The sequence below is a fragment of the Sarcophilus harrisii genome, chromosome 4, assembly GCF_902635505.1.
Source record: "Sarcophilus harrisii chromosome 4, mSarHar1.11, whole genome shotgun sequence".
Classification (NCBI taxonomy): domain Eukaryota; kingdom Metazoa; phylum Chordata; class Mammalia; order Dasyuromorphia; family Dasyuridae; genus Sarcophilus; species Sarcophilus harrisii.
In genome coordinates, this window is record NC_045429.1 from 437,095,199 (window position 1) to 437,118,597 (window position 23,399).

At 43.2% G+C, this 23,399-nt stretch overlaps 2 protein-coding genes across 6 annotated transcripts in view; both read left to right on the top strand.

Moving 5' to 3' along the window:
* The window catches only part of CPD (carboxypeptidase D), a 58,746-nt gene extending 49,294 nt beyond the window's left edge, over positions 1 to 9,452 (top strand). Inside the window, exons 16-21 of the mRNA XM_031967747.1 lie at positions 408 to 503; positions 1,868 to 1,932; positions 3,535 to 3,666; positions 4,462 to 4,647; positions 5,500 to 5,599; positions 6,525 to 9,452. Coding sequence (XP_031823607.1) covers positions 408 to 503; positions 1,868 to 1,932; positions 3,535 to 3,666; positions 4,462 to 4,647; positions 5,500 to 5,599; positions 6,525 to 6,751 — 806 coding nt within the window. The 3' untranslated portion in view covers positions 6,752 to 9,452. The remainder of the gene's footprint in view (positions 1 to 407; positions 504 to 1,867; positions 1,933 to 3,534; positions 3,667 to 4,461; positions 4,648 to 5,499; positions 5,600 to 6,524) is intronic.
* Positions 9,453 to 16,133: 6,681 nt separating this feature from the next.
* The window catches only part of GOSR1 (golgi SNAP receptor complex member 1), a 71,910-nt gene continuing 64,644 nt past the window's right edge, over positions 16,134 to 23,399 (top strand). Inside the window, exon 1 of one of the 5 annotated variants that reach the window (XM_031967751.1) lies at positions 16,134 to 16,576. In XM_031967751.1, coding sequence (XP_031823611.1) covers positions 16,546 to 16,576 — 31 coding nt within the window. In that variant the 5' untranslated portion in view covers positions 16,134 to 16,545. The remainder of the gene's footprint in view (positions 16,577 to 23,399) is intronic. The other 4 variants (XM_031967750.1, XM_031967749.1, XM_031967748.1 and 1 more) reach the window with 4 other exon arrangements.

Consider the following 23,399-nt stretch of genomic DNA (forward strand, 5'->3'; position numbering starts at 1 on the left):
ACTGTTCTATCATATTTCATCGGGCTTGTAAGGGAAGGGAGCAAACTAGGACTGGTGGGCCCAGGCCTTGGGACTGACTTTGTTCTCTCCCACATACCACCCATCTTCCGGCTCCTGTCTGTAGGAAACTGGTAACCAGCCTGTGAGCCTAGTGTTGGCCCGTTGTCCAGAGAGAGCTTCGTCCTCCACCAGCTCTGGTGAGCTTCGTGATCGGCCCCCGGTTGAATGAGCTAGCTTTATGTCTGCACACAGGGATGCTTAATTATCACTTATCTGATTAAGTCATGAGACAGACCTGAAATTCAGAGGGAGAAGTGAGCTAATTTCTTCTCTGGCGATGGATGTTGGAGATTCGAAGCCATTTCTCTAGGGACCCTCCACTGACCTGGGAAGTTTTCTTTTTATAGTGGAAAACAAAGAGACTCTGAGGCACCTGGCATCTCTCTACGCCAACAATCACCCGTCCATGCACATGGGACAGCCCAGCTGCCCAAATAAATCGGGTACGTGTTGATGGGGTTTGGGGTTCCTCCCTCGCTCTATGGACTTCTTGGTTTTTATAATGTTATAAAACTTAACCATATGGAGAGTTCCTCCGCTGGGGCATTTGGGCCTCATCCAGAAGGACCCCTCTGTGCCTCCCCACCCCCAAAGGGACTGACCAGGTGACGCAGTCTGAAGATCCGGGAATGACCAGAATTTGAGAGCTGGTGTGAGCCTTGGAGAACAGTTGGACACATCGCTCTTCCTCTGGCAGTTAATGCTCCCTGCTGCAGTGGCTCACCTGGGGCAGCCTAAATCCCCCTTTGGTTGTCCCCTGCTTTGGTGAGATCATGTAGAGGAAGTAGATTATCATATCTTCCAGCCTTCCTCATTAAGGATTATAGGGTTAAAGCTAAAAGGGACTTTAGAACTCATTGATTCCAACCTCCTGATTTTACAGATGAGGAAATTGAATTTAAGTTAGGTAATCAGGGTCATAAAGCCAGGAACTAAATTACCAGTCCTGCACTCTCTTCATTATGCAACACTGCTTATCTACTACCACCAGGCTATATATCCTGTAACCCTGGATGGTAGAGCTACAACTAGGGTGGGACAACTGAAACATTATCTCAGGACACCAGAATTTAGAGCATACGCTGCTTCCTTTAGTTGCTAGAAATCACAGAACACTAATTTGTTAAACTATAAGTAGTAAACATAATTATATAAAAACACAAAATTTATAATTTATATATTATACTCAAGACGTTTATTTTATATGACATGGAATATGAATTTATTATAATTATAAAATTATAAACAGTAAATAAATGTAATAGGAAATTATAAATAGTCAATATTGGTTAAAACAAAATATAACTACCCACAAGAGAGTACATCTTAGTAGTAATATACATCTGTGAACCCCTTTAATTCTTGATCTCAACTGAATTTGTTGATTTCAGGGCTTGTGTTAGCAGGCTAAAGTAGCTTTAGTTTCTAAGATCATAGAATTATTGGTTCTGAAGGGACATTAGAGATTATTTTACAAAAAATGGAAACTGGGTCCCAGATGGCTCATGGGATCCTGTGCCTAGAGCTGGAGAGGACCATCTCATCCAAAGCCCTTCATTTTCCAGATGAGCAGGCTGACACCCAAAGTAGGCAATGAGGGATGTCTCGCAGACGTGTAGATAGTTGGGGTTGAATCTAGCTCCTTTGGCTCCGCATTCCCACCCTTTGTGCCACATTGTGGCACATCCCTTCAGAGGCCGTGATTCTGATTGTGACATTGTAGCTGGCCAGTAGCTGAGCTAGCCCGTGACATTTGGCTTGGAGGCTCACTATATCCCTGGCCTCATGTTTCTGGATGCTTTTACAGATGAGAATATTCCTGGAGGAGTGATTCGCGGGGCAGAATGGCATGGTCACATGGGCAGCATGAAGGTACTCCCTCTTCCCCTTCTGTCTGTCTCTTTTTGTCTCTGACCGGTTTTCTCTGTTGCTCTGTCTCTTTAACCAATGAATTTAATTTCAAAATATTGATTTTTCAACAAATGACCTGTTCCCTTCTTCCCTGGATACTAAAAGTCTGGGTGACGTTGGGGACTTACAAAGAAGGGGTTTCATTGGTCTATGAGGTTCCTAGTGAGTTGGCTCCTGCTCTGCTCCTAAGAGTCTTAGGAACCAAGTCACACAGTCGGGATTTGTCTAGAGTCAGTTCTCTCCTAGAGCCTTCCAGTTTTGTTCTTATGATGCAGTCATCTGTTCCAGCCATATACCAGTATGTTTGACCATTCCCTCAGTGACTGGGCATATGATGTGTTCCTGGCGTTTCATGGCCATTAATGTTGCTGTTGGCTGTGTTGCCAATCTGCATTCTTTCTTTCTATCCACTGCAGCCTCAGACTTGGGTGGTGGTTGTTGCTGTATTGCTATTTTAAAAATTTACAGCCTTTATTTTCTTTCCCTCTTCTCTTTCCACCCCCCATTAGAAAAATAAGAAAAAATATGTTTGTAACAGATTTCCATCATCATCGATGCAAATTCCACTATTGCCCAATGTTCTGTACATTCTGCTCTGCACTTATAGGCTGGTACTGTTCCCTGGGTGTGCAGCAGGTTTCATCAGTCCTCCAGTGTCCTTGGTCACAGCATTCATCAGAGTTCTCAATCATTCTGAATTGTCTCTACAATGTTTTTGTCATCATTTAAATTGTCCTCCTGGTTCTGCTCTCTCCACTGTGTATCAGCTCACACAAGTCTTCCCAAGTTTTTGTAAAGCCATCACTCCAGTCATTTCTTATGGTGCAATAGTATTCTACTATATTTATGTACCATAATTTATTCAGTCTTTCCCCACTTAATGGACACATCCTTTAGTTTTCAGTTCTTTGCCATTACTTCCATGAATGTTTTTATACATATGAGTCCATCTCCTTTTGCTTTGCTGTCTTTTTGCTGACCAATAGTAGTATCAGTGGAACAATAGATTGATGCAGTGACTTTGGACATAGTTTCAAATTGCTTTCCAGAAGAGTCGGACCAATGATTCATAGCTCTACCAACAACATGTAAGCGTACCTGTTTTGCTGCAGCTCTTGTAGCTTCTGCCAATGTCATTTTTTTACCTCTTTTTTTGTTGTCATTTTTGCTAATCTTTTGGAAATGAAGTAGAACCTTAGATGTGTTTTAATTTTATTTCTCTAGTAGTGATTTAGATCATTTTTCTTACAGCCATTAATGGCTTGCATTTCTTCCATAAAAAAAACTACCTGCAAATATGCTTTGACCATTTATCAATTAGAACAGTGGTGCCTTTTCTTATAAATTTAGATCTGTTCCTTATATGTGTTGGAAATGAGACTCTTATCAGAGAAAGCCTCTCCTTCTAAATGAGACTTTATGTTCCCAGAAAGGTCTTATGAATTCTCTTTTTTGGTTTTTTTTTTTTTTTAAATTTGCATCACATCTTGCTGTGATCTTATATCACAAAATATCCTTTTTGCTGAATTTTTTTGATGCTTACATCTTGACTTTCTTTTTCAGGATTATAGTGTCACTTATGGCCACTGTCCCGAGATCACTGTGTATACTAGCTGCTGTTATTTCCCTAGTGCTGGACAACTCCCTACCTTGTGGGCAGAGAACAAGAAATCCCTTCTCAGCATGCTGGTGGAGGTGAGATTTTCCCTAGATGCCAGCCCCAGCATGTATTCCTTGGCTCTGTTTGCTTCGCTCTGTCCCAGTTTGTATCAGTCTCTTTACATTGTTTTGAATTCTTCAAACTGACTACATGATAATATGTCTTTAGCAAAAGGGACCTGAGTTTCTTTTAGTTTGTTTTTGTTTTAATTTCCATTAATCTAATTTATTAGTGATTTTGAATTTTTTCAGGCGTTTATTATGGCTTTTATTTCTGTTTTAACCTCAATAGTATTTTATTTTCTATATACATATAAAAATAGCTTTTAATTTTGTTTTTAATTTAAATTTAATTTAATTTAAAAATTTTTTAATTTTAATTTCCAAATTTTTCTCCCTCCCCAAGACATCAAGCAGTCTGATATTAACTGTGTACAATTTTTTTAAACATATTTCCCTACTTGTCATGTTGTGCAAGAAAAATCAGACCAAAAGGAAGGAAAAAAAACACAAGAAAGAAAAAAAAAAACACAAAGCTGAAAATCCTATGCTTTGATCCACATTCAGTCTCCATAGTTCTCTCTCTGGATTTGAAGGCTCTTTACATCCCAAGTCTATTGGAATTGCCTTGAATCACTGTATTGTTGAAAAGAACCATGTCCATCACAGTTGATCATCAACTAATCTTGTTACTGTATACAATGTTCTCTTGATTCTGTTCACTTTACTCAACATCAGTTCGTGTAGGTCTTTCCAGACTTTCCTGAAATCAGGCGTCTGGGTTTCAAAAACAAACCAAAGCAGACTCATGACTCAGCTTTCTCTCTCCAGGTTCACAAGGGAGTTCATGGAATTGTCCGGGACAAGAGTGGAAAACCAGTCTCTAAAGCAATCATTGTTCTCAATGAAGGCATCAAGGTACACACGAAAGAGGGTGGCTATTTCCATGTGCTGTTAGCGCCCGGCTTCCATAACATCAACGCCATAGCCGATGGGTACCAGCAGCAGCATTCTCAGGTAAGAGACTTCAGTAATGAATAAAATCAGAGGATCCTAGATGTAGAGGCTGAAGGGATCTTAGTCCCATTACCTTCATTTTATAGATGAGGAAATTCTGCCTCAGAAGTCAAAAAACCTGGGACCCAAACCATCACAAGTCTTCACCTTCTTTTAAAAAAAAAAAATCTTCACATTTACTATTCTTTCTGGTGAAAGAATATATTCTGTTATATTAATACTCTCAAATACTCAACTTTTGTGCATAAAAACCCCTCTGATTCATATCCTGTCTTCTTGTGACTCATGCTAGCCCAGCAGTTCAGGCTTGGGCTTCCTCATATTGACTCAAAGGAGAATTTCCTGACCTATAGCACAGAAAGGATTTCCACTGGTTATAGGCCTTTGGTCAGTTGGATGCAGCTCCCCGGCCTCCCCATTTGCCATGCTGGGGTACCTGATCAGATGCATTTGTCAGATGTAATGAGTCCCCCAATATCTCAAGCTTTGGGCTTTTTTTCCATAGGCAATCAGGAAACTACTTCAATAATATGAGTCTTAATTCCCTAGACCAAGTCAGTCTTGAGAATGGTTTCATTACATTTTAGAGGGAAAAAATACTGACCTCCCCTAGTTTCCATGGCAGGGATTAGCCGTCTTCCTCCCTCTGCCTGCCCATCCCCCGTGAGTTTGTCCATGATAGTTCTGCCATTTTGTCAGATGCACCAGCCATCCCCGGTGAAAGATGCAGAAGGGACAGGAGGCAGCCTTAGTGGGGAAGGCCCTGAGCCAAGGAGGGGCTCCTCTTCCTCCTCTTCCATGCGTTCAGTCAGAGCGGACTTCTCCCTGACCCCGTGTGCTTTGCTCTTCCAGGTCTTCGTGCACCATGATGCGGCCAGTTCAGTGATCATTGAGTTTGACACGGACAACCGGATCTTTGGCTTGCCCAGGGAGCTTGTGGTGACCGTGGCAGGTAAGGAGCTCATCTGAGTCTGGCACCCCTCGCAGTCTGCAAGCAGACCACAAGCACACTCCGCCCGGAGCTGACACCCCCATTTCACATCATTTAGATTTGGGCGGCAGTGACCTCCAGAGGGCAGCACTAAGGGTCCGGCCCTTACTGCCCACCAAGCCCTCTGAGGTATCTCAAAGGTGCTTGGTGAGGTGCTCACCAATCCTGTTAGGAGGGAGTGGCTAGAGCAGGCAGGAGCTAAGGGACATGCCCAGAGTCCCGTTTAGTACATGTCTGAGGCTGAATTTGAACTCGGGTCTTCTGCCCCTAAAGTTTGCAGGTGCATGGATCAGTGAATCTGACTTGGTGTCAAGCAGCCCTGAGTTCCAATCCTGCCTAAACACTTGTTGGCTGTGACCCTGGTGAGGTCACTCACTTCTGGGCTTCCCTTTCCTCCTCCATATCCCCCTTGGCCCCGAGGCCTTTTGCAGCTCACGTCTGTGCTCGTGTGAACCTGTGTCTCCTCGAGACAGCATCCTCAGGATGGGAAGCTACCCTGGGGGATGGGGTCCCTAGTTAGGTCTAGGTGGTTCCCAAGAGGTATCTGAAATCGCAGGTTTGGGGGTCTCTGATCTTGCTGTATAAAAATACTTGTGACCACTATTTTTCCCTATGATTGACTTCCTTTAATCCTGTGCATTTTGCCATTTGGATTTATAAACGTGCTTTCCTGGACTGCCAAGGCTGTGTGGGCAGGGCGGTCCAGGACAGAAGAAGGTTAAGCAGCCTAGATGGAGGGCACAGCTGGTCCAGTCTGTGGAATCGCACTATGAGGGGCGGCCTGAGGCTCGGGAGGTCGCCCAGGGACCATGAGGGGCAGCCCTTCAAGCTGGGGCCTGGGCGCCCACAGCCAGGGAGGACCCTTCAGCACCATTTCTCCTGGCAGGTGCCACCATGTCGGCGCTGGTATTGACGGCCTGCATCATCTGGTGCGTGTGCTCCATCAAGTCCAACCGGCACAAGGATGGCTTCCACCGGCTCCGGCAGCACCACGACGATTATGAGGACGAGATCCGGCTGATGTCCACAGGCTCCAAGAAGTCGCTGCTGAGCCATGAGTTCCAGGACGAAACCGACACGGAAGAGGAGACGCTTTACTCCAGCAAGCATTGAGCCGCGCTCTGCCGCCCGCGCAGGGGCCTCCCCACTTCTGGGAGGGGCTGCGCCCCTGCAGGCTGCCTCTGCCCTGCTTCTTCGGAGAGCTGTTAGGAAAGTTAACTTGCTTTAAAAATGTGTAACCTCCATGAATACAGAAGACCTGGTCCTCCTTCAATGCACTCTCATCTTTTTTTGCCCTTTTTTTTTTTTTGGATCTCTATTTATGCATCAGGATGGGGCAAGACACATTCTCCCCCTCCCCTTTTTTTCCCCACCAAAACCCAGCTGTCTGGCTCGTTTAATGGCAGCATCGAGTTGACTGGTAGACGTTGCCTTTGCATTGCAGGTGTTGGCTAGTGGCTTTAGCTTCTGCCCCTTTTTAACACAGCCCCTGATTCCTTCCCCCTCCCCCCCCCCAACACAGGACTGCAGAGATAGCTGTCAGCAGCAGAAGTATGAAGCTTTAAAGCTCTAGGTTTCTTTCAACCTTCTGAGGATTTTTTTTTCTTCTAGTTTATTAAAAAAAAACTGGAGTTTCCTTTTATTATTTACATGGAATGGAGGCTAAATTTTAAGCGAAAAAAGAAAAGGCTTTCTGGGACTTTTCTCTCTATCTTAAAACTAATTGGGAGCTGTCATGCTAAACTTCAAAATGGGATTTTTCTACCTCTCTCATTAGATTTCACAAAGCTTAATGTGCTGGCTTTCAGGGAGAAACCAGAAGGCCTCAGAGTAGAAGGTCCTAATGAGACTTTGAGGAGAGGAGGAGGAGGAGGAGGAGGTATAACAACGGATAACTCCATTGGCCTGCCTTGAACCTAGCTAAAAAGAAAGCCACAGGTGCTCTGCTGCATTCGTCTGCCGAGCTTGGGCTTGCCCCACCAGGAGGGTGCTTGGCTTGTGAATGTTTCCTAAACCAGGACCTTGGCTCTATTATGCTAGCTGTGTCGCTTCATATGGTCTGTCCAGCCTAGTGGCTGATGACATCTGGACGTATTGAGGAGGGGCCTCCTCTTTTGCACATTCTTAATCCCTGTTTAAACCCATGGCACCCACCCACATGATTCTTCAAACCAAGCAGCATTGACGGCATCATGCTGTGAGCTGCTGAATGTCCCCCCTCCTTCTCTTCTTCGTCCTCCTCTTTCTCCTCTTCCTCCTCCTCCTCCTCATGGAGCTTGGCTGATGTCACAGACTTGGGTCCTTGCAGAAACACGAGCTGCTCTTCCTAACAGCTCCCTCAATAGCTGCTCTCCGATTTAATCCATGTGATACCCCGTGGGCAGCATGGTCTTTAAATACGGCCACTGCCCATCAAGGGAACAGTATTGGGAGATGAAATTATTTCGTCCACAGATGGTTGGGTTATTCAGAAGAAAACTGTATCATGTTGAATATCATGGTCATGAATTTGACAAGTGCAAGTCACAGTAAAGGGATAACGAGAATGTCAGATGACCTTTCAGTGTCCTAATGATCAAGGGTTCAGAATAACTTGTCTCTTCTGATTGTATTGAGCATCCATGTATCAAGTCCTACATTCTAGAGTCCTTCCTCTGAGTTATTCAATGCCATCCAGTAACATTCAGCATGGCTCGGGTATGGAATACATCCAGAGTAGCTCATAAAAATAGACTTGGCGAAGTAGGATTCACCATTGTGCCATTTAAGCTGATGAGGGTCAATTTTAAACTGGGGTGGTTCAGAATTAAGTTGTTCTGGCAGGCTTGGACGTGGGAAGCCTTTCTGGAAGAGGAGTTCATGGGTGCCAAAGTAATGGTTATTATAATTTTTGTGGTTTATATTCCCTTCCCATTAATAATTTAACATTTCTTTGGGTACCAGACTCATTTCATCTGCATTTTCAAAGTGCTTTACCAAGTAACCAACAACAAAACTTTTGAACTGAGTTTTTAAAGCATTTTAACTTGAGTGGCAGGTTCCACTTGGGACAGTGCAGGTGGAAGGGAAATACCATTGGCCTGAGATGAGAGATGCCTCGTTCTTCACTCCCAAAGACTAATGCTTTCTGTCAGAAGGTGACTTAAGAATCATTATTTCTTCCTCAAACTCAAACATTTTTAAAATTGAATTCACCAAGAGTGTATGAAGCACCTACTAGGCCATGAGCTATTTTGGGTGCTGGGGATAGAAAGAAAAAAATAAGACAGCCCAGACCTGCCCTCTAGAAGTTTATCTTGTATTTTCATCTTCCAGTCTTTGGGAAACATATTGAACATAGACAGGGGAGTGGGAATTCTTTTGGTCATTTTTTTAAAAAGAAAACCAAATTTTGCTCTGTGTCTTGAATTAGGTAGGAAAAGTAGAGGCTTTTTCTGTCTTAAAATGAGAAGTTTCTAAAAATGCCAGTGTGCTGCAGAGCCTCAGTGTCCCTAGCTTGTGCCCCCAATTCTTGTGAGTGTCCTGGATGTGTGACTACTAGCCCTAAGGGTTCTCAGCTTTCTTTCATGTCTCTGTGGAACCAAACTAGCCATATGAGGCCCAGCTGCCTGTATCCTGGGGCCAGAGAGAAGAGGGGATTAGCTCCCCTCTCTGTGCTTTATCTCCGGGAGTCTCACATCTGAGGAGTCATGGAAACCCACAAGTGTACAGTATTGAGAAATGTTGCTCAGATTCAACTTGTGCCTTGACTCCCAAGGCCTGGAGAGTCGGTTTTGTATCCCTGCTCCTTAATAAAAGGCAATTTGACCTATTAGGTACAGTGAAATTGTCTGCTTTTATGTAAAAATGCTTTTATTGGGTCCTTGGGTCCAGGGAGGTAAGCTGATTGATTAATCTCAGGTAGAGGAAAGATGCTGTCCTCTGGCTGGATTTTGCCAGAGAATGTGAGTGGTGGGTGGTGACGTTACCAGCATGAGTGTGGGATTCTTGTTCCTGTAAAAGGAATTCTGTCTGGGAGTCCCTTCTCTATCCAAATGGGAAATGCGACCTGTTGGGTGTGTTGGTTAGGATGGGGGTAAGGGGGGATCGATAGGGGTGCTCAGCCCAAAAAAGGCACGCTAAATGAAGTTGGTTGTGACCTGACAAAAAGGAATAAAAGGTCATGCTTCAACTTCTGTGTCCCTAGGCTGTTACCAAGAGTCCCAGGTGATCCACAGAGGCCTGTGGTCCCCATAGCCTGACCTCGGTGTTAAAGGCCCCTGGTTTTCTCTTTTCCCACCAGAATGTGCTCCTACCGCCACGTTTGACCCTGCTGCGTGTTAAAAGATTCTCTTGAAACTCCATTATACTTGTACCAGCATCCAGGCAGTGGAAACTTAAAAGTTTTGCTTTAATGTTCTTTACCCAAAATTAGATTTTTGTTTATCCATAGTGACTTCCATTTTATTAAGCTCTCCTTTTATCTTTGGGCCTCTAATTGTAGTTGAGCCTTTCTTTGATTTGGTGATTAGGGTCCTTGATTGATGCTACTAGGATGGATGGGTCCTCCTCTAGGCCCCAGGACCCTCTCCCTCATGCTCCTTTCCCATCTCCAGCAATAACTAGCCCATTGCCCAGATTTCAGAATGCTGGCTTGGCCATTTTCCACCTTGCTGAAAATAACAGTTTGAAGTTCGCTAGACACTTAGAGGCAGTTGGTTTCCAATTATTGTGTAAATATGTGTGATTGACACTTAAGTCAGCAGCATGAGGCAAGTGCACCATCTTATCCTCCCTCTCGGCCACTCTAGTCCTTCTGGGTCATTGGCATGAATGTATTTCTTTTTCTCCTCGGCTTTGGATCCAAACCCCCACAAGCCCCATATCCCCAGAATGACGCTGTGCTTGGTTTCTGCAGAACAAACTTGTCATTGTAGCTGTTTCTACAAAGGTGCCCAGCTCTGTGCTCTCATCTCAACCACTTCAGGCTTGGGCGTATCACGTGCACTGTGCCTTCAAAAAGAAAAAAAAAAGTTCAAAAGGACTTGATGTGGAACTGAATGATAGTATTTTTTTTTAAAGAGCCGATCTGTAATTTATGTGAAATCTAAACCTGTTAATGAGGTCCTTTCTTTTTTTTTTTTTTTAAACATGTAAACAGATCTAATAATCTTGCATAAAGGTTATTTTATGATGTCTGTCTTTTTCTGTGTTTTGTCTCATCATCCTTTTAACAAGAAAAACCAAAGATCAATAATTATGAAAGAAGGTGGTATGGCTGGAGAGGGGATTGACTTGGTCGGGGAAACCTGAGTTCAAATCCTACTTCTGAACCCTGAGCCATTTAAACTCCTAGAGCCGCAATCAGCTTGCTAAGACTATAAATTGTGGAGCAGGTGTAGATACAGTAGTGAGAGGAGTCTCCTGTGTGTGTGTGTATATTTGTGTGTATGTGGGGGGGGGGTGTCATTGAAATTGCTCATGTCTGGTCACCCCCCCAAAAAGTAACTAGAACCATGACTACAAAAAAAGTTATAATTTAAAGGCCCGCAAGGTTTTTTCCTGAAATATATCAGACTAATTTTAATGAAGCATCAGCTCTGAGTGCAGCACCTGAGGGAGCAGGGTGTGCAGTCAAGGAAAGGGATGAGTTATGCCTATCTCTGTCTCTGTCTCCTTCTCTCTCTCTGTCTCTGTGTCTCTCTGTTTCTGTCTCCTTCTGTCTCTGTCTCTCTCTCTGTGTCTCTATCTGTATTTCTGTGTCTCTGTTTCTTTCTCTTCCTCTCTATCTCTCTCCTTTCCTCCTCCCCTCTTTATCAAGCACAATGTTTGCATCCAATTTGTTCTGATTTTTTTTTCATGCTTTCTGCAGTTTTCTTGCTGGTCACGTCCCTCAGAACTCATGTCATCAGCTTTTCTTGTTGCAGGACATCTTATAGAATGCTTGTTCCAACCTTCCCATCTCACAGATGAACAAAATAAGCCCCAGAAAAGTGAAGTCCTCGGCCACACTGGATCAGCAGAGCCAGTTCCATCAGCTCCGATGTCAGAGGGCTTGGGTTCAAATCCCACCTCTGACCCTTCCTTCTGTGACTTTGGGCAGGTCACTTGATTTGCCTCGGCAGTTGGCGGGCCGCTAGTGCTCTTTCCAGCTCTGGCCAGGTTCAGGGCTCTGTACCTTGAGTGGATGGTTGTGTGTGTGTATTGTGAGAGTGTAGGAATATGTATTTATGTGGGGGAGTATGGGTGTGGGTGCAGTTTGTGTTTCCTACATTTTGTCAAGTCTTTGTAAAAGCTCTAGGTCTCCATCCTATATCCTGTTAGATCTAGAGGGCCGTGGTGTCATGTTGTGGCAACGTTACCTTGGGGGTAGAAAATAGGGACAACGGGATACTTTAAATACTGTATAAGTGATATTTACCTGCTCTTATGATCCTGTCTGGGGCAGCTATGTGGTGTAGTGGTTATAGTGCTGGACCTGGGGTCAGGAAAACTCATTTTCCTGAGTTCAAATCCAGCCTTAGTCACAACCTAGCTGTGTGATCCTGGGCAGGCCATTTAACTGTTTACCTAAATTGTCTCGTGTATAAAGTGAGCTACAGAAGGAAATGGAAAACCAATCCAGTAACTTTGCCCAGAAAACCCCAAATGAGGTCATGAAGACTTAGATGTGACAATGACAACAAACGAGCATGTCTAGAACATCTTTAAACCAGCAGCTTATTTTAATGCTGCAAGCATTCCAAAATGCATCTGTAAGACCTTCCCATGTGCAGGTTTCACTCCATGCCATTGGCAGTAGGTGACCAGCTCTTTTGACCTCCAAATGGGCTCATTACTGAGCAATATTGTTTAGACTACAGAAGTTGGGGTGCCACCTCAGAAGCTTTCCATTCATTGTCCTATGTCTAAAGCTCCTTGAATCTCCATGAATTCCACTTAAGGCAGTCTACAGGGAAGCAAAGGGTGTGGGAAGAGGCAAGAGAGGGATCCTCTGGTGGGGAAGCTTAAATAATAGCAAGGCAAGTTTTGGAGCAGAATTAAAGCACAGAGACGGCAAGGATAGGAAAGACGTGTGTGTATGTATGTATGTGTATACACACACATTTTTGATTTAGTGAATCATCCTTGATCTGCTGGGCACGTGACAATGTTCTCTTTTGCTTTATTTTGTTTTGTATTCCTTTTCTGTTTTTCTTTTTTTCTTACTTTTTTCAAATTATTTTTTTTAAAGAAAGCAGTCTAAAAGGATCAGGCTACTAGGGGTAGGTTATCATACATGCATAGAACCAATCAGCTTGGAAACAGACTGGGCTTGTCAAGAAGAAAGAGGACTATAAGGAGTTTTATGTGAAAAGGGATAGAGAAGATGGATTAATGGGATGATTAATGGGACAAGTGGGATAGACTTAAATAACATGATGGTAGTGGTCAGTCAAAGAGCTTAGATAAACCTTTTCCCAAGAAAGAAAAACTTTAAAACATGGGATGTCTAAGGAGAATGGAGCCCTCAATCTCTTAAACTCATGAGGTTACCTCCCAGAGTAGAAATTTCTATCACAGATGTTTGGATTAATGTTTGGTCATCGAAACTCAGAAAAACACAGAGACAGCCAGAGACTCCAGGCTTAAGGGCTGAGTAACTCAGGAGTTGGCTGCCACATTCACTGTCAAATGGTGGTAGTATTGGTGGAAAGGTGCTTTTATTCTCCATTTGTCCACTGCTCTTTCTCCAGCCCTACTAGAAGTGAGAGAGAGAGAGAGAGAGAGAGAGAGAGAGAGAGAGAGAGTGAGTGAGTATGTGAGAGTGTGTATATGTGTGTGTAGCTGGGAGGAGGGAGGAAAAGGAGGGAGAGAGGGAGTGGGAGAGAGAAGGATAGAGGAAAAGATAGACAAACTGGTGGGGGAGAGAAGGGTGGGAAAGGAGGGAGGAGAAAAAAGAGGAAAGGAGAGGGTAGGAGGAGAAAAAAGGAGAGAGAGCAAGATGGAGGGACAGTGTTCCTCACCACACATTCTAGTAACAGCAAGAAGAGAACAAGTCATTTCTCTCCCTGCTTAGTGACCTTTTACCGTGATCATGTTGCCCAAAGATCTAATGCGCCATACTAAAGTTACAAGTTCAGCACATGTGGCTAACCCAAGGGAGCTTGCTTCAACTCCAAGCTTGTTCCAGGGAACGCCTTCCCCTTCAAACACACACACTTTTAAAAGTGGGAGTCAAGGTCCTTTGCTGATTGATGGGGATGGAGGAGGAGATGATGTAGGAAGTTAGAGGAGGAGAGAAGAGTTGGGGGAGTAATAGGCAAGAATAAAATGACATGCAGCAGTGAGGGCTCAATTAAAATGAGATAAAATTTGCAGTGAAGCATTCAGCATGACCATCCCTTTCTTTAGGATGGCTCAAAAATACAGAAGAAGAAATGGTGAAGATGAGAGAGGGAGGTAATAAAGGGACAAAGAATTCAAGAGTTATTGATAGGGTGTGGTTGGGCTGGTCAATCGTTGGGTTAACATCATTGAAAAGAGAAAAGGACAAGGAGAGCAGGCATGGGAGACGGGGAGAACAGGGAGGAAGTAAATGTTTAGGAGACTGACCATGAAGATAAAGAAAAGGTTTAAGAAAAGCAAGACAGAAAGAGAGAGATTCCGGGGTAAGTTATGGTCAAGGGAATTTCAGCATTCTGGAAAATTCAACAAACATTTATTAAATACCTGTCGTGTGCCAACAGTTAAGGGAGATAGAGCAAGGGTATGGCCATCCTTGCATATGGTAGAGGTAGGGGGAAGAGGTAGATCTCGGGAATTTAGGTAATTGATAAACTTGGAAGCCAGGATGTTCAAGGGGACATCAACGTGTGTTTATGGGAGGAGTTCCCTGAGTGTAGTCATTACTCTGGTGTGTCGAGGTATCAAGGTGTTGAGGGGTGAGAGATACCCTAGCAACAATGGGGGTCCCAGGTTGGTGTCACAGGTTTTTGCAAAAGAATTTGCAGTCTCGATCTGCAAACGAGGTTTTTGGCCAAAAAAAAGGGGGGGTGTTATTTTCACATTGAGAAGCTACCCAGTGGGCCACTGATAGGAATTAGCAAAGGTTTGGGTATAGAATCTTGTCTTTTAGTAGCTTTCTATGGTTTGGGACTAGGCATCGATTAGGGGCTAATTTTCAAATCAATAAAGGGTGTGATTGTTTCCCAGCCCAAGGTGATTAATTGGAGGTGGGAGATTCCCGTGGGAACCAGGGAGGAGCGTGGGGATAATTTTTAGGAATTTCCCCACCCTCCTCAAAGGTAGAAAGAGGAATGGGTTGGGGTACATTCACATCCCTGTTTGGACACTCAGGGTGGAAAGATTCTGAACTATAGGACTTGACAGGCTTTGTCAAGGAAGTCACAGATCTTTCCTTAGACAAAATACCATGAGGACAGGGATTGGGAACGGCCTTTACTGAAGCAGGTAGCATCTTTTCTGTAACTCATGGCCCTAGTTACATGGAGTGCTAACAAAAGAGGCATCCCCTGTAGGGTCACACAACTAGCAAGTATCAGAGGTAGGTCACCCTGGTTCTGAAGGAAGAGTTTTAAAAAGAAATTTTACTTGGGGTGTACATTCATTTTTTCTAAACATATTTTTGATGAGGTTCGGCTCCCCTCGATTCTCTTTACAAACCCGGAAAGTTCAACTGGCATAAGGTGGTTATTATTGGCGTTGGGAGGTCAGCCTTTGCGAGAAAGACTGAATTCCTTGGTGGCAAGGTCCTGACAGAGGGATATAAAGTTTTCAGGAGAAAAGTCCTATCCTAGCAGAGAAATCCCGGCAGGAAGGTGAAGAGGGCCTAGTCCTGTTAAGGAAATAGGAGAGAGAGATGGAGAGGGAGTAACGCTGAAAGGGAATGTCTTTCAGCGGGCAGAGTCCCTGGCAGGCAGCTGTGCCAAGGGAGGTCTCTCAGGGGAGAGCTTAGCATCCCCCCCCCTCTAAAGTCAGAGAGAGAGAAAGAGAGTTTCGAGGCTCCCCTCGTCGTTTTCATATGAATCATGTTGGGAAAGAAAAATCAGAACAAAAGGGAAAAGCCACGAGGGAAAAAAAAGGTGAGAACTAGTGCTCCCTCTGCCGGTGTATATTGGAATTGCCTCGGATCACTGACTCGCCAAGCAATCACAGCAGAGCATCACACAATCCTGTTGTTGCTGCACGATGTTTTCTGTTTGCTTCACTCGGCTCGGCGTCAGTTCCTGTAAACCTTTCCAGCCTTTTCTAGAACCGGCCTGTAACGTTCCCTAGCACCCATGTACCATCCCCCCTGATGGGCAGCCACCGGTTTCCGGTTTCGTTTTGGCACATACGGGTCCCTTTCCCTGCTTTGCGATCCCTTTGGGTACCAGCCCGGCGGAGGCACTGGCGGGTCAAAGGGCACGCACACTTAGATGGCCTCTGGCCAGAGTCCCACACTGCTTCCGCAATGGCGGGGCCGTTTCCCAACTCCGCCAGCAGGGCGTCAGGGCCCCGTTCTGACGCAGCTCCCATGAGATCAGAAACTGGGCGGCGGGGGGGCTTGCTCAGGGTCACGCAGGAGGAAGGAGTCAAAACGAGGCCTTCCTGACTCCACTTCCGGGACTCCTCTTCCTCATGACTAGGTCTGCGCTAAGGGACCTGAGCTCCGGGGCAAACGGCTTGGAGAATAATGGCAGGGGCGAGGAGGAGTCCCTGGATCCAAAGTGCAAATGACAGACAGTCCAAAGGGCTTTCCGGGTCGCGGGCTGCAGATCCCACATCCCACCGCGAGGCGGCGGTGCCTTCGGAGGCTCGTCTATCCCATCAGCCCCGGCGCGGTCGAGCGGGGCTGAGCCGATGAGGGCGGCGGGGCGGAAGCGACGCTCTGGCCTTCTTCGTCTCCAGTGCTCCCCGGCCCGGCTGACGTTGGAACCACAGCTATGGCGGCAGGAACCAGCAACTACTGGGAAGGTGAGAGTGTGAGGACCGGGGCTGGGAGCCGGGGGCTCTCGGGGGAGAAGAGGGGCCAGGGCGGCCGTAGCGGGGCTGCCTCGCGGAGAGCGGGCGGCGAGGGAGACGGCTCCGGTGGGGGCGGGGGAGGGGAGGCGGGGAGGCGGCCCGCGGGGAGAGGCCCTGGCCCGACGGGGGGGCGGGGCGGGGGGCGCCGGGAAGCGGGGGAAGCTGGGGGCGGGGCTGGGGAAAGGGGGGGGGGGGGGGGGGGGCTGTTGCCGGACCGGTGCACTTCCTATCTTCTTCCTTCCCTCCTCCCTCCCTTCTTTCCTTCCTCCCCTTTCCTCTCTTCCTTCCTTCCTTCCTTGTCTTTCCTACTTTTCCTCTTCCTCCCCTATATTTATTCCTTCTTTTCTTCCTTCCTTTCCCCCCCTCTCCTCTATTTTTCCTTTCTCCCTCCCTTCTTTCCTCTTATTTCTTTCTTCTTCCCTCCATCCTTTTCTCCTTCTTTCCCCTTCCCTTTCTCAATTCCTCCCTTCCTTCTCTTTTCCTTTCTCCCCCGTTTTCTCTCTCCTTCCTTCTCGCTATCGTTTCTTCTTTAATTCCTTTTTTCCTCCCTTCATCATTCCTTCCCTTTCTTCTTCATCCCCTCTTCCTCAATTCCGCCCTCGCTTCTTTCCTTCCTCCTTTCGCCCAAAATTCAGTGCTTGATGACTTTTCTACCCTCTCTCCATCCCCACTATTTTTTCTTTAGGAGTGTATTTTAAATCTCACAGGGTATATGTAGAGCGGTAGAGCACAGTTGGTTGTAGGATGGTATCCTAGTATTCCAAATGTCTGGCGCTGGAAGGGCATTCAGGTGCCATCTAGTCCAACCCCTTCATTTTACAGGTAGAAGGGCCAAGTGACTTTGGGCCATGGCTCTAGAGCTGGCAGGGACCCCAGAGACCTTGGCAGCCAGCCCTTTCGTTTAGCAAATGAGGAAACTGAGGTTCAAGAAGGGAGAGTGGCTTTGCCTAAGGTAAAACTGATCAGAGGTAAAATTAGAATCGAATGATTTTACAGGGGTCCTCAAACTACAGCCCGCGGGCCAGATGCAGCGGCTGAGAACGATTATCCCCTTCACCCAGGGCTATGAAGTTTCTTTACTTAAAGGCCCACAAAACAAAGTTTTTGTTTTTACTCTAGTCTGGCTCTCCAACAGTCTGAGGGACAGTGAACTGGCCCACTCTTTATAAAAGTTTGAGGACCCCTGTAAAAGCTTAAAAAAAATTTTTTTAATAGAGGAATTTGTTTTCTTGCCCAATACTTAGAACACAGTTTTACTAAGTGCTAAACAAACCTTTTATTTTATCATTCAGCTGCCTAATTCTCTGAAGCAGAGGAAGTGCTCTGGGTTTCCTTTGCCTCTGCATTTTTTCTGTTGGTCTTTACTGAATCTGTGGAAATAAGCATATTTCCATAGCACTTTTAGCCCCTTTGTCTGGAAAATTAATTTTCATGGGTTAGAACTAGAAAAAACTCAGTTTTTCAACTGTAAAGTTTTTTTTTTTTTTTTAATTATGATTCTAAGAAGGATGGAATCCATGATCTAAAAAAGGTGAAGATCCCCTGCTCTTATTCTGTAATTTTTGAAAGTGAGGCCCATAGTGGCACTTCCTTAGGTTACACAGGGAATAAATGGCAAAGCCAGGATTGGAATGGAGGGGCTCTGACTCCAAAGGTAGTAGCTATTTCCCCTGCACCACACTGCTGCCTGAGAGGCAGAGGGACCCAATCTTGGAATCATGAAGATCTGGACTCAGGTTCCTGTTAGTGAGTCTGCCCTGAGTTTACCACAGGAGGGGTCTAGAGTCCTTCCATTCTTTCCCTGATATCTGGATAATACGGACTCACCACTCTAGTGCTCAGACTCCCAGTCTGTTGTCCTTTGCCTATGATCAGCCCATCTTTTTCCATCAGAACATTTTCCTGGTGATATTCTTAACTCCTGCTTGTCTTCTTGGTTCCTTAGTTGTTTTATGTTGCTTTCCGCTTCCTACTTCAACCCTTTCTTCAATCAATTAATAGTAGTATTTGAAATCACACAGATTTGTGATTTCATCGTTAGATTGTTCTCAGTGTAGAAAACCATTCCACTGGTGCTCATTTGCAACCACTTGTAATTTGTAGAGTTCCCTCTAGCTCTGAGGAGGCAACCTGCTATTGTGTGACTAAAAGAGGGCTTGAGCCCAGAACTTCTTGACTCTAAGCCTTTCATTGGGCTTCTCATTTTTATCAACATTATAGAGTACTGTTTGGAGCCATCTTCAGGAACGCTGATTCAAGAAGGATTTGCAGAACCCTATTTTCAATGCTTTCTATCAAGAAGCAGCAACTTCTTAAACGTTAATGACATATCTTTTTTTTTTTTTAATAGCTTTTTATTGACAAAACATATTCATGGGTAATTTTTCAACATTGACCTTTGCAAAAACTTCTGTTCCAACTTTTCCCCTCCCTCCCTCCCTCCCCTAGATGGCAGGTAGCCCCATACATGTTAAATACAATGTGTGTGTGTGTGTGTGTGTCTGTGTCTGTATATAGATATATAGATATATATGTGTGCGTGTATATTTATATAAATATAGCTATACACACATTTATACAGTTATCTTGCTGCACAAGAAAAATCGAATTTAGAAAGAAGGTAAAAATAACTTAGGGGGGAAAAAAACAAAAATGCAAGCACACTATAACAGAAAGAGTGGAAATGTTATGTTGTGGTCCACACTCATTTCCCAGTGTAATGACATATCTTTTAAAAGTTGCTATGGAATATGTGTAAAAGTGCTTTTTAAAGACTGCCAATAAGAAGCACTTGTAACTTCTTTAAAAAAAAAAAATCGGTGTGTTGTGCTATTGCCTTGGTTAGTGGGGATGATTTGATTCATATATTGCTAATATGTATTAGAATTGACTGAAATATGAGGCTTTAGGCATTGTTTCTCTGTTTATTTTCACCCTTTTATGTGCACTTACTGAACAATAACGAAAAGCAGAGGGCCTAAGTAGAGAGCTCCCAAGAGCTTGTTTACTTACTAAGTCATTAAGAGAAAACCTATAGATTTCTCTTATTTTACTTTTTGTTTTCTTCTTTCCTTGAGCATATACATTTTCCCACAGATCTCACATTTTTTTTAACATATCGTGCTGTGTGACATCACAACTCAATTTTGTCAAACCATGTAGGGAGAAAAAGTTTCAGCTTCCTGCAAGAATTGCTTCTACTAAATACACTTTAAAAAAAAAATAATAGCTTTTTTATTTTCAAAATACATGCAAAGATAATTTTCAGCATTCACTCATGGAAAATCTTATGTTCCAATTTTTTTTTTGCCTTCCCTTCCCCTCACCTCCATCCCCTAAACAGCAAGTAATCCAATATATGTTAAACATGCAATTCTTCTAAGTATATTTCCACTAAATACACATTTAAGGTATGATTTTTGACTGCAAATTACAGTGTCATTTTTAAAAAAAGAAAATTCCACTCTGAGCAAGTCATTGATGAAGTGAAGGAGATGTCTTTATATATTGGTTTGGAACTTGAAGAAAGGTTATGATGGAAACCTCAGATCAAAGACTTTATTTTTAATCTTTTGTTGAAAACAGTGTCATGTTTGTCAGACTTAGGAGTGTTCTCAAGCATAAAACATTGACTATTGTTGTAGTCTTAGGAGAAAGTTGAGCCATTATTACAAATCTTGTGTTCTTTTAGGCACCTTTTTCTTTCATCTCTTGTACCCATATCATTCTTTGGTTGATTTGGCTTTGTGCAAACACCTAATGTTATGTAGGTTATAAGAATCAGCTCAGCACAGTCTAGCAAGGGTTATGATGACACTACAAAAGTAGGACCTGTTCTTCTATCACCCTTCCTCCTTGGCATTAAAGTGAAGTCTTAGGAAAGAGTAAGAGAAGTAGTGTGTCATATATAGTCTCCTAGCTGGGGGGGGGGGGGAACCTAGATTGGCATTAAGTCACAGCTTCTCAACACTTGAGGAAATTCTCTCCATTTGTAGCAGTAGTGCTGACCTGCATTTCCTCTATCATAAAACTATCTTCTTCTATAAAGGACCCTAATATTTAAGTGGATTTGGCTTTAGGTTTATGATAGCTGAATTTGATGTTAAGATTTGGCTCACGTAAAAGCCTGGTTGTGAAATATCTACTATATGCATTGCTTCTATTTGGAGGGATAATTATTCAGGTAAGACTAGTGGTGAGTGTGCTCAGTTGTTCTATCACTTTATTCTTTTATTCTTTTTTCCTCAATAGTATTTTATTTTTCCAATTACATGTAAAGATAGTTTTTGCAAGATTTTGAATTCCAAATTTTTTCTTCCTCCTTCCCTTAGAAAGAAGGGACAACAAACAATTTGATGTGAGTTGTATACAATTATGTACATTTATATATAATTCTGTAAGTCAGTGATATGTCTATTGCAGTCATTTTAAACATTTCCATATTTTTCATGTTGTGAAAAAAAATCAGAACAAAAGGGAAAAACCATGAGAAAGAAAAAACAAACAAAAACAAAAAAAAAAAGGTTAAAAAATAGCGTGCTTCGATCCTTACTCAGTTTCTGTAGTTCTCTTCTGGATGCAGATGGCATTTTTCCATCCCAAGTACATTGGAGTTGTGTTGGATTACCATATGGCTCAGAAGAGCTAAGTCTAAGTCTGTCATAGTTTATCATCACACAATGTTGCTATTCTCTTGGTTCTGCTCACTTCACTAAACACCAGCTCATGTAAATCTTTCCAGACTTTTCTGAAATCAGCCTTCTCATCATTTCTTAGAGGACAATAATATTCCATTACATTCATATGCCATATTTTATTCAGCCATTTCCCAACTGATGGGCATCCATTCAGTTTCCAGTGCCTTGTCACTACAAAAAGGACTGCTAAAACATTTTTGCACGTGTGGGTTCTCTTCTCTTTTTTATGATCTCTGAGATATAAACCCAGTAATGAGGCTTTTGGATCAAAGGATATGCTTTTTTTTATAGCTCTTTGGGCAAATTGCTTTCCACAGGAATGACTTAATTCTAAAAGAGTTTTGCAGTTTTGTTTATTATAGTCTATATCAGAACTCCTTTGAAACAGTACTGAGATTCCAAGTTTTTGAATTACTCAAATTCTGACAACTTAAAATTTGAAATAGTTTGTCCCCTTTTCTCTCCTGATCCTCCCTCTTGCTGGATCCAACTTATATCTGCTGAATACAGGTATCTATGCCCTGGTCCTTCTTCTCTTCTCCCTTTTTTACTATTTTGTTTGCTGATCTCTGATGCGTGATCTCCATCCAGCCCTAATCTTTCTATTAACCTTCAGTCTCACATCTCTAATTCCCTATAAAACATCTTGAATTGCTTGTCCTTTAGTCATCTTAAACTCAATATGTCCCAAATTGATTTCATCATCTTTCTCTCCAAATCCTTCCTCTTCCTAACTTCTCTGTTTCTGTTAAAGGTACCAGCAATGCCTGCTTCCTTCTCTCTCCCTAGTCATCCAGGCTCATAATCTAGATGTCATTCTCTACTCACTTTATTTCCTTCCATCTCTCCCCAAACCAGTCTGTTTAATTTAAAAGGCCTTTTGATTTAATCTTTGTAACATCTTTCTCTATGTGGGCCCTCTCTCTGCTGACATAGTCATTAGCTTGGTGTAGGCTCTCATCATTTCATATGTGGACTCTTGCAATAGCTTGCTGATTGTTCTGTCCATTACTCAGCTGTCAGAGTGATCTTCCCAAAGTGTAGTTCTGTGTCATTCTTCTTATTCTGCAAACTGTCTCTCTAACACTTTCATTGTGATCCTGCAGTCCATTGACACTGGCCTCCTTTGCTGGTCCTCGAGCAGGATGCTCCATTTCCCATCCCTGACTTCTACCCTTTTGCCTTTCTTCTCAAATTATCTCCAAGTTACCCTATATATCTTGTATACATAGTTTTAGCATGTTGTCTCTCCCATTAGATTGTAAACTCCTTGAGAGCAGGGATTGTATTTTGCCTATCTTTGTATCTTCAACATTTACACCTGACACATAGCAATATTTAATAAATATTTATTAACCGACTTTTCAGTATAGAAAGCTAGTGGTTTAGATGTATTTAGATGTAAAAGTGTAAATCACTTTAAAATTTTTAAAGGACAACAAATTTTTATAAATGAATTGTGGGGTATTTGTTTTTTGTACATATAATTTCAAAAAAAAAATTTTTTTTTACTTTACTTGGCATGTAACAAGTGCTTTAAAATACTTGATTGGGGCAGCTAGATGGCACAGTGAATTGAGTACCAGCTCTTAAGTCCAGAGGCCCTGAATTAAAATCTGGCCCTAGCTGGGTAACCCTGGGTAAGTCAGTTAATCCCATTTGCCTCAACAAAAAAAAAAGGGGGGGGGGGGAACTTGATTAATTGGTTATAAGTGTTTTTCAGTATAATTATGGATGTTTTAGAATATTTCTTAATAAGGATTTTTTTTTATATACCTTGATCTACAAGGCATCTATGCAAGCCTGTTTGAGTTACATATTTCTTCTCAAGGGATCTACAATCTTTTGAGGAAGAAAAATCTAAAACTTAAAAAAAAATGAATAATATAAGGGCAGTATGTGCTTTTAAATTATGTCTTAAGTCCTTTTGAGATTAATTTCAGAGATATTAATTATAAGTGACAGGGTCTGCTTGAACTAGAGAATAAGAATACGATAACCATAGGTAGAAGAGGATTAATTTAGCACTTACCTAAAATATAGTCCAATTAGGCTGTTATTTCCATAACCACATTTTG